Below are 11,072 nucleotides of genomic sequence, written 5' to 3'. Positions count from 1 at the left end.
TATCAAAATATGATATTATTATTATTATTTTTATTACTGAAAGGTGCGATATAGAGCATATTTATGTGTATGCGTGATGGGTATACAGGAATATAAACGTACTACTACCTATAGTTTGTATTTATGTTTAGTATACAATGGTATTTGCGCGAAATGAAACGCATATACGTTAATAATTGTTTCGGGTATGAACGAATCAGGGACTTGGATAATATGAAAATGAAAGATATAAATTCACAAAACAGAAAAGAAACAAATCAAAGGTCTATACATACCTATTGGTTATTTACAACCACCGGTTAATATTACTCGTATTTTTGTTTTTTTGGTGTTGTATTTTTTTTTTTTTGTGCTTAGCATATATATACACATACGAATACCCATCAAAAATTAAACTTTACACATTATACATTATACCTATATTTGCTGCACTTGTTGTATAAATGAATACACAAATACAGGTGAAACGTGTGTTTATACGGAGATTAAAACACACGTAATAATACGTATCGTATTGCGGTACGAATTTCTTTTCGATTGGTTTTAATTTTTTTTTTTTTTTTTTGTCTTTAACATTTCACACTGTGTTGTTTGACTCGTTTCACATTTCTCGTTCTCTCTTCTTTTTGGTCGTTTTATCGTTACTCATTGCATTTTCTTTCCTTACCTCATCGGTCATTCTGTATGAGATACGTAAATTAATTCATCGATGACAAGTAGGTAGAACGTAACATGTAAAGTAAATTATTATTTTTTTCCAACAACATCGTGGTTCATTCCCGTTAATCGATCAAGGAATAATCATTTATACGTACATTATATGGGCTACCGACAAAGATTTGGTATGAGTAAAAAGGAAGAAAACTAATTATCGTCTTAATTTAGTGTAAAAAAGGATGAAATAAAGACGCAAATCGCGTTTTAAAGTAAAGCGAGGTAAGTATTGTTCCTACAAGAATATTTACTACAATATAAGAAAAGTATAGAAAAAAAAAAAAACGTTGAAACTTTTCTTTATTTACAGAAAAATTCCATTTTCGGAATTTAGGAAGTACCGCGAGAGAAATTACGGATTGAGAGAGAGAGAGAGAGAGACACATGTAAGTAGCAATTGTATAGAAATGTAAGCTCATGTTATACATAATATAATTAAGGCGATACTATACGATCACAGAATAATTAATCCAAATTAATAATTGACGTACATGTATAGCGGCTTACATTTGTAATAAAGTATTGGATAGATTTCTAAATTGTTATCATTATAATTATTATTTTTATATAAGTATATAATAATAATAATAATAATGATGACGATGATAATATACATAATATACATGATATAAAATATGTGGAAGTTAGTTCCTATAATTTCTATCGTCGTTATTATCTCTATTTACCTACCTTATAGTTACATAAATAATAAATTGTTTCATTTTCTTCGTTTCTTGTTTTCCTTTCTTTCGTCGCTAGTTTTCTATTTTTAACGGTATTTTTCGTATTTTTTTTCTTCTTCGATTTGGTAGGATTGTATGACATACAAGAGTTTAAAATGTATGGATATGGCGAATTATCCATCTATCTAAACCCGGAAGTATGATAAAGTGTGATACGAAACGTGTCTAATAATAGTAATAATATTAATAACAATACAACAACAATAATAATAATAATAATAATAAACTTGCACATCGATTGTTGATTCTGAGGAATCGAACAGAGGGGAAGAAAAAAGACAAAAAATTAAATATAGTAATAGAAACAATAAGAAAGAAGGAAGAAAAGAACAGTAACCTTGGTCAAATTACACTTGAACTTGAAACGATACCCTCGCACAGTGTGACAATATCAAACTCCATTGTATAACATGAAATAACAATATAATTTATTTTTTATAATAATTATATCACAATATAGCTAGACGTTAAGCTTCACCTGTCTTCGTTAAGCTGTTCAACGTATCGTCTATAGTTCGGACTTCGCAATCCGTTCCTCTGCAGTCCCTGGTTCTGGTACAACTCGTCGATTTCATCTTCGTTTCGCCTCTCCTGATCAGTGAGAGCAGAGACATTGTCTTTGCTGTCGTGCGGACTGTCAACTTTGTACAAAATATCATGGCACAGCGGACAGCGATCCTGAACGTACAACCACTTCCTTAGACAAACGCCGTGGAAGTAGTGATTGCACCTGGTTATTTTAGCGCTTGACATTTCCTGGTAGCAAATAGCGCAAACGTCGTCGAGCTGCATAAGCTGCTCGGTCCTCGCCTCTGGCAGCGAGTTTATCTTGTTCACGGCCGTTCTCCTCTTCATGAATACGCTCCATCCGGCCTTCGCTTCGCACCATATGTTGAAGTAGGCGTGCACACACATCATGACTGCTCTTATTAGTCCGCCCGACTCGTACACGAGGATCCATAGGCCGTTGAAGAACAGAAAGATCCCGAATGCAAATTCCACGGTGTTACCGAAGGCGCGTATGTAGTAAACGTAGTCGTCCAATTGTTCCCAGAACGTGTGACGGCACGCGTCGTAAAGGAACAGCGAGTATATCGCCAGCGATACGAGGACTTTTACTATAACCTCTATGCTAAAAGCCGAGACAGCGAGCAGCCAAGTGCTGACCGAGTATTGCGACCACAGCAATACGAGGAGATAAACCGGAAACATAATCAGAAAGGCACAGACCAACAGTGCTCGAAAGTGCCTGTGAAGAGCGGGATTGTGCGACGCGCTCAGCGACATCAGCAGAGGATTGACTATATTGTGAACAAAGTGGAGAAGCGCTGTGAACAGGAGGCAAAAGTTTCGGCACAATCTTACCAACCGCATTTCTCTGTCCAGACTGGTCAATCCTGTTTGGAGAGCCAGGATGTAGAAAAGAATCGCCGACACCGTTCCGATGCTCTTGCTGTCCTCCTCGTCATCGTTAAGTAATATCCATTGGAAGAAGCAACCGATGTAGTGGCAGATGAACGATATCACGCTCGTCATTCCTAGAACAGCTGTAAGCGTCTCGCAGCCGTTTATCAACAGAGTCCTGACCATCACATAATACGTGAACGTATCTTCCCCGTAGTGGTTTCCCATTATTTGTATAACTTGCTCGCCCACTCTAAGGATCCAGAAAATCCGCAGAACGCAGGGCACGTTCAGCCGACTCCATTCCGCCTCCACCAACGCCGAGAGACCGTAGCTGCTGATAAACGTTCGAGCGTGCTGGTAACCTGAGTATATGATGCGACCCATCGCCACCGAGTTGTACCAAATTACGAACTTTGACACTGCGAGCGGAAGCAGGGTTGCGAAGACTGGAGCATGGTTCAGAACTGTAATCTGTGAAACGAAATTTCTAACTGTTAGATGATAAAAGAAATGCCAAACCAATCATCTTCGTTTTGTTGATAAATTTTCAGGAATGGTTTCAAGGCTGATGCTAAACTTATTGGGCGAAGAAAGTGAATATAAATCGAGGTGACCATTCTAGTCCAAATGTCAACCGTTATTCGAAACACACCATATTTCAATTTCTCAATCGTAACTCACGGGTATCGGAAGAACTGCGAATATGGAAGGAGCCATGAAACTGAAGACGAGAGACTTCTGTATAATGGAAAATCTCGGAGCAAGGTGAACGTAGCAGAAGATAAGGGCGAGAGTGCACTGGAGGATGTAGTTCCGGATGACAACGACTCCCGGTCCGTCAGGATTCAGCACCTTGGGTATATCCAGACACAGCACATCGTCCAGGATACTCGTCGCTGTCTCATTCGCGGTGGCGTACCAGACGACCGCCTTCATGGTGCTGACGTTCGACCAATATGACACGAATATCACACCGACCGATATCAGGTAGAGGTAAACGACGACGAGGTGTTTCTTTTGCAGCATAATGCCGCAAAGTGCTGCCTCGCATGCTGGAATAGAGAAAAATGGAACGTTGACGGAAAGGAGAGCCAAAAATGGACGAGGTAGCGAAGCGATCTTTCCACGATTCTCTCTATAACTATACATAAGGTAGTTAAAATCATCCAGTGATTAACGTGATGTACAACAAAACTGAAACGGTTATTGATACTTGCATAGCTACTGTTTGCATTTCTTTTATGCCTCATTTTGATAAAAATACTTCCTTTAATTTGACCTTCTCCTTCATAAATTTTCTAAGCGAGTAAATACCTTCTAAGTGACTTGCAAAGTCAAGTGCCCCACATAATTTATTCATTGACCTGTTTCAGTTACCGCTTTTAAAAACTACAGCAGTGAGCCAAGTTTTAATCGTTGGTTGTGCATAGAACGGAAATAATTGATAGCAGGTTTGTAAAAGGGTGACCGATAATGAGGTTTTTTTACTTTGGCTCCTTACCTAAACAGCACAAGATGAATTTAAAGAGCGTGAGTAAGTACGACTGGTAGATGTGCTGACTCAAGTTTAGCTGGTGGAGCAAACCGACCTCGGGTGTAATGCCAACCAGCGAACCAACAATGGAATCAGGAACGCTGACGACTTTGAATTCATTGTTGACGTCTTCAAGGACTATGTTTTCGCCGGGCAAGCCAAGGCCGATCCTGAGCAGTTCGTCGATAATGAAAAGCGGCGGAACCCTCATAACGACATCGGCGAAATTAAGCGCCTTATTTCTAATGGTGGTCAACATATTTTCCAAATCTTTAAGGACGTCAGAAAGGTCGACTATTTTGCACTTTCTCTTTCCTTGGGTAAGGCTACTTTTTTTTTTTATTATCAACTCTCCATACTTCCAGTCTCTCCCAGATTAGCGAATTTTCTTGTCTTTTTTTTTTTTATTCTATCTAGTTTCACTTTCTTCCGTATGATAATAAAATTTCTACAGTTTTCCCCACGACGATACTTCGGTTTAATCGAGAATTATATTTTCCTCAAATTTTGTTAAATTAATGAACCCTGTTGTCATAATTGGCACGGTTACGCTGAGCACTTTCCCTTCGATTTATTTCACAACGATTTTGATTATTTATTAATTTGATCAGTCAAAGGTCGCCTGCTAATTTATTTATTCATGTATTTATGTACACAAAATTCCAGATTATTAATCGAGGTTACAAAACACGCTGCAGTTCTCAGCCTGCCTGCCAGCCAGCAACACCAGCTGCGCATCACCAACCAACCAGCAGGTCTTGACTTTTTAAACTACATGCTATGCAGCAACAGATGGAGCTTGCTGCCTGCGGTGAAAAACTTTCAACCGTGCAATAGATGTTTTTTTATTTTCGTTAATTGACGAACGAGAGAACGAAAACAAAAGGGAAACGGAGAAAGAGTTTTAGTTGATAAATACTTTACATAATATACATCGATTTCCTTATTTATTTCTCATATGACGCATTTTTTATTTTTTTTTTACACCCAGCTCGCATCGCCCGTTAAAATTCTATTTACACGCCGAGTTTGCGCCAGATTTTTCGAATAGTTATTCGTATGCAGTCTCGAACTGCGATATGTGCGTGTATGTTATCTTCGCGGAAGATTTCAACATTTTACGGACGGGCAAAATTTCAGTTAAAATCGACTTTGTGTTAGAACGTGATATTAATGTATAATTTCAATGATTTTCTTATTTGAAGTTCCCAACCTGACTGCTGGATGATATATCGACTAGCCCCGCCGTTAAGAGGTTAAATAATTTCCACTAAATGCACGAAATATTCGTGACGACCTGTCGGTCCGCGATCGATCACGGGATGGCGGTTTAGTGTGGCGAATCAATTTTGTTCACTCCAACTAGCCAGCCTGTCAAACCCGTCGATTTTATCTTGCAGCAGCTGTCTGTGCAGCTGATGTATACCGCGGTGTTTGTAGCATATAGAGAGTAAGCACAGCTGCCATAAATAGCTGTCACTTTGCCGTACGTACTTCTTTTTGACCGACTGAAACGTCACTCGTTGCAATTTGCCGGAAGAAAGTAAAACTCACATTTAGGAAAATATTTGCACCCGGAAAATTATGATTCATCTTAATGAATATTTTTACTTCAAATCACTCTGCTACTGATAATTATTCAATGTGAGAACGGAAAATCATCCGGCAATTCGGTTATTTAGTTTTTCCGAGGTACTTATTTTTGGTTAGTGACAGTTCGGAGTCACGTTCATTCCGTCGGTAATTCAGTCACCTACTTTCGCCCTGCGTTTCATAACTGTATGTTCTTTATTGGTTATGTTTTTCAGTCACAACTCACATCTGACGTTCAGTTTCGTTTGCACTTTATCTCCGTAGTGATAATCTAAATTCAAACGTGGAATCAAATAAACAAACTACAGTGTGAATACTTTCATTCCCTGGGGGCGATGGGAGAACGAAATGATCGAAGTTCACCTCCAAAGGTGATTGTTTCATTATTAATAAGCCATATTTACAGGTTGTATCAAATGAGACTAAACGTACACCTGTTAGTTTACATGCAACTGTACCACAGTGTGCTGTGATCTAAAACTGTGTTACTCGTATCATTTTTGTGTACTTACGTTTATTCGATACTCATTTACTCATTGTAACATGACAGAGATCCCGAAGGAGCGCCAAAGAACACAGCGATTCCGAATCGGACGATGATTACCAGCCTTATATTCCTGTAAAAGAGCGCAAGAAGCAGCAGCTTATGAAACTTGGTAGGCTCGGCCAACTTAAGGAGGAAGGATCAAACGGTTTAGCTGGAAAAAGTAGCAGTGAGAATGAAAAAGATGACGGGGAAGACGACGACGGGCAAGTCTGGGGCAGAAAGTTCAACATATCTTTACTTGATCAACATACGGAGCTCAAGAAATTGGCAGAGGGTAAATTGCATTGATCTGATCGAGAAAAATTACGATATTACAAATTTGTGCGTACCCACATTTTGGATTTGATTTTAGCAAAAAAGGAAAGCGCCATGGAGAGGCAGCTGAAGGAGGAGGAAAAAATCTTGGAGAGTGTGGCTGAGAACAAGGCTTTGATGGGTGTTGCTGAGTTAGCCAAGGGAATTCAATACGACGATCCGATCAAGACGAGTTGGCGTCTTCCAAGGACAGTTCTCGGTTTCGATGAAGCTCGCCACGAGAGAGTCAGAAGAAAACTGAGGATCCTCGTCGAGGGTGAAGACGTACCACCGCCGCTAAAGAGCTTCAAGGAAATGAAATTTCACAGGGGAATTCTGAACGGTCTTGAAGCCAAAGGCATCAGCAAACCTACGCCCATTCAAGTACAGGGGATACCTACTGTGTTAGTGAGAGTTTATCAAACTCTGTTAAAGACAAAACACGCAAAATTGTATCATCAAGATTGAATGAATTTGGTTATGACGATTCATTTCTTACAGATTATCTGGTCGTGATATGATCGGCATTGCGTTCACTGGAAGTGGGAAAACTCTCGTTTTTGTTCTGCCATTGATTATGTTTTGCCTGGAACAGGAGACTGCGATGCCTTTCATGCGCAACGAGGGACCATATGGTAAATTTTAACGTGAAATAACGTGTATATCTTAATTTGTAATTGATTTTCTAAAGCCTACATTCTTGTGTTTTTAGGATTAATTATTTGTCCGTCAAGAGAATTGGCCAAACAGACTTACGACATTATTCAACATTACACAAAGACTTTACGACATGCTAATTGCCCAGAAATTCGTAGCTGTCTCGCGATTGGCGGAGTTCCCGTATCCGAATCGCTGGAAGTGATAAATAGGTAAGGACAAATATACCGATGAACATTGTTACCGTATTAAATCTCGAAAAACACGGTCATCAGAATTTAAAATTCAACAGGGGTGTGCACATAATGGTAGCGACACCGGGCAGACTGATGGACATGTTGGACAAAAAGATGGTCAAACTGAACGTTTGTCGATACCTTTGCATGGACGAGGCTGACCGAATGATAGATATGGGCTTTGAGGAAGACGTGCGAACAATATTCTCTTTCTTCAGGGTACGCGGAACCAAAATGACCACAAGTTTTATAACTCCCTGCAGTAATTCACTCATTTTTTCTTCTGCTCTAGGGCCAGAGACAGACGCTACTATTTTCGGCTACTATGCCTAAGAAGATTCAAAACTTCGCTCGTTCCGCGCTGGTAAAACCGGTGACGATAAACGTAGGAAGAGCCGGCGCAGCTTCGATGAACGTTATTCAAGAAGTTGAGTATGTGAAGCAGGAGGCAAAGATTGTTTACCTACTCGAATGCCTACAGAAAACAACACCGCCGGTATTAATATTCGCCGAAAAGAAACAAGACGTCGATGCGATTCACGAATATCTGCTTTTGAAAGGTGTCGAGGCCGTCGCCATTCATGGTGGAAAGGGTGAGAGGATGTCGATATTTGATTTTGAAACTAGTTGTTCACGATTTTTATTTTTATTTTTTATTTTGAAGAGTCACTGTACCATAAATGCTTCACCATTCCTCCACAGATCAGGAAGAGAGATCGCGGTCGGTAGAAGCATTCCGCGCCGGGCAAAAGGACGTTTTGGTTGCTACGGATGTAGCGTCGAAGGGTCTCGATTTCGCGGATGTGCAGCACGTAATTAATTACGACATGCCCGACGACGTCGAAAATTATGGTAAGTTTCTCGCAGTCGGAGTAAAAAAATGCTTAATCCAAGATTACAAATCTAGATATTTAAGTGGAGTTTTCTGATCTCGCATTTTTTTAACTTCAGTCCATCGTATCGGAAGAACTGGTCGATCCGGACGCACGGGAATCGCGACGACGTTCATAAACAAGGCAAACGACGAATCCGTCCTGCTGGATCTGAAACATTTGCTGATGGAGGCGAAACAGAAAGTACCGCCGTTCTTGCTCGAGCTTTGTTCCGAAAATGAGAAGTACTTGGAGCTCGGAGGTGAGTTTTTCGTACGCATAGTCATTCGTTGTTCGGTGCGTTAAAAAGAATATCAAATATAATACTATGTGAGAATAGTGTTTATATATACCTACAAATTTAAACAGCGCTACTTTCATTACTTTCGATTCAGACGAACGTGGCTGCAGTTACTGTGGTGGATTGGGTCACAGAATTACCGAGTGTCCGAAACTTGAAGCGATACAGAACAAGCAGGCGTCGAACATCGGTCGTCGTGATTATCTGGCCAGCAACGCCGCTGACTATTGATTCCATACAGTTGAAAACAACAAATTTTTATGCATCGAACCCCTCATTTTTAGCGTTAGCTATCAAATGTATGTGAATCTGTACAGATGTGTAATGTAATAGGACTGCCAATTTAAGCGGAGTTAATTAGATTTTTAATTATTAAAATGCGTTAATACGAAACCATGTGTCATCTCTTCAATTTATGTGTCATGCTTGCCGACTCCTTGCTGTTCCATCCAACAAGTCACGAAAAGAGGGCGCAACCCTCGCTGACAACGAGCGTAAGTACAAGTTATAATAAAGCGTTTCGGGCAGAACGGAGCAGTCGCTACAATTCATCAAGCTGTTGGAGGTTTGAAAAACTCGGGTTGAATTACAAACGCACGAGTAACTTTATCAATCTAACAATAAAATCTTGATTTTGGTTAAACCGTGAATTCTCATCTCAAGTTTTTCGACGACGTTTTTTTAACAATTTCAAATTAATTTCTGGATTTATTTGAATTTGTAGAATCATTTTACAAAATACTTTTTTACCACAAAGATTTTACGTTTGATTTTACACGCCTTGCTACAACCTATTCGCTTTACATTGTTGTATGTAATGTTGCGGATAAACAGGGCGAAAAATTTTCGTTTTATCTATAAATGCGATATTTAGAAATGAAAAAGTTTTCTTCGAGTAAACTGGTATTTAACGAGCGGTACCAAATTACAGATAATTCTCGTTGTATATAGGAGAAAAAAAAATAGAGTAGGGTAATTATCATCCGCCTTGAGCTCGAGAAAGGCAAAGTTTGTAACTCGAGGAATGTTTTTTGGCAGCCGAAGCGAGCTTTTTGGCACTCCCGGCAGCGAGTTGAACGGAGATAATAATTAAAGTGGATAATCAGAGTAAGTCTTGTCGGAGATTATTGTTACGTTAGGGTGGGACGAGGAGGCGGCGTTGGGCGGATAAGGAGTATGAGAATGATTATAAGTCAAGACGCCAACCGTAAACTGCTACCCATTGTTGTAAAAGCTCGGAGGGCGTCGCGCTGAACGGTGCACATTAAACTCGGAGTAATTCTATGTTGCGAAATAGCGACCATTGTAAATGCAATTAGGCTAAATACCGGCGTTCGTATTACTCGAGGAAGCTTGAATATTCATTTCTCTACTAGTTGACGCGCGTATAATCTGTACACAGGTATATACACACATAGAAACTCGAGATATGATTTACCCTACGGAACAGGGCATGTGAAAAACCGCCTGTTGGACGGTTCCGCAACAATTATTGTTTTGTGACACATGGTAGAAGAGTCGATGGAGAAGTAAAGTCACGCAATTTTCAAAAATTTGAGTGTTTTCGATTGTTTATTTATTTATTTTATTTGAAAAAGAAGTGTCGTTTTGAAGAATTACTGCAGTAACTTTCGAACGGTGTTTTGAGGCACAATCCAGCCGGATATTGGTGTGACTTGAAGTTACACAACCGAGGCGCTGCCGCTGCACGCATTAATACATAATAATGCAAACCACGTATGACGGGCAACAAGGAACCACATGGGATTTCATTCATTGCCGTCTAACTCGGGTTAGGGGCTCTTCTCTCATGAATACAAGATTATCGCTGATTCTCACAGTTCCTGCGAAGCCCCCGGTGGTGCACTCTGCGTGAAGCATATCAAAGCGATTTCCACCACCGTTTGCTAGAGTGGCGGGTGCGAACGGGAAAATACGGAGAATAGAATCGATCGAAGCCTTCGTAGGGTGTGATTTTTTTCATTTTTCACGTCAAATCACCTCGATTTCATTGTGTATAATTCAAGACTTGGCTAGATATGCGCTGAAATGATCGTCACCCAACGAAAATTCAAGAGCTCGTGAAGTTTCGAAGGACATGCCTTCTCGGTACAAATTCCAGCAAAACTCCGCGGTAAAGTCGTTAGTAGTACGGAATTCAGAATGAGCACAAA

General features: G+C 39.9%; 2 protein-coding genes and 1 long non-coding RNA gene across 4 annotated transcripts; 2 read left to right on the top strand and 1 right to left on the bottom strand.

Moving 5' to 3' along the window:
• Positions 1-1,863: 1,863 nt before the first annotated feature.
• On the bottom strand, positions 1,864-4,657 carry LOC124301177 (protein TRC8 homolog). The gene is made up of 3 exons (XM_046755935.1): positions 4,366-4,657; positions 3,546-3,916; positions 1,864-3,335 (listed from the first exon to the last, which is right to left on the bottom strand). Exons 1-3 carry the CDS (start codon positions 4,655-4,657, stop codon positions 1,932-1,934), a joined length of 2,067 nt encoding a protein of 688 aa, XP_046611891.1. The 3' UTR covers positions 1,864-1,931.
• Positions 3,912-5,197, top strand: LOC124301182 (uncharacterized). Its single transcript, XR_006907420.1, has 3 exons — positions 3,912-4,016; positions 4,238-4,718; positions 5,065-5,197. It is a non-coding gene; the product is annotated as an uncharacterized LOC124301182 (long non-coding RNA).
• Positions 5,198-5,289: 92 nt separating this feature from the next.
• LOC124301178 (ATP-dependent RNA helicase abstrakt) lies at positions 5,290-9,291 on the top strand. Of its 2 annotated transcripts, none has more exons than XM_046755937.1 (10): positions 5,290-5,309; positions 6,542-6,812; positions 6,891-7,236; positions 7,334-7,467; positions 7,545-7,701; positions 7,782-7,944; positions 8,018-8,318; positions 8,428-8,577; positions 8,677-8,859; positions 8,993-9,291. In XM_046755937.1, the coding sequence occupies exons 2-10, from the start codon at positions 6,638-6,640 to the stop codon at positions 9,127-9,129; spliced, it is 1,746 nt and encodes a 581-aa protein (XP_046611893.1). In that variant the 5' UTR covers positions 5,290-5,309; positions 6,542-6,637; the 3' UTR covers positions 9,130-9,291. The 2 variants fall into 2 exon arrangements, with proteins under 2 accessions (XP_046611893.1, XP_046611892.1); XM_046755936.1 differs by lacking the exon at positions 5,290-5,309 and adding an exon at positions 5,523-6,362.
• The last annotated feature ends 1,781 nt before the right edge of the window (positions 9,292-11,072 follow it).

The sequence above is a fragment of the Neodiprion virginianus genome, chromosome 3 (assembly GCF_021901495.1).
Source record: "Neodiprion virginianus isolate iyNeoVirg1 chromosome 3, iyNeoVirg1.1, whole genome shotgun sequence".
Classification (NCBI taxonomy): Eukaryota; Metazoa; Arthropoda; class Insecta; order Hymenoptera; family Diprionidae; genus Neodiprion; species Neodiprion virginianus.
Note: the sequence above shows the minus strand (reverse complement) of the source record. Positions and strands in the feature narration are given on the sequence as shown.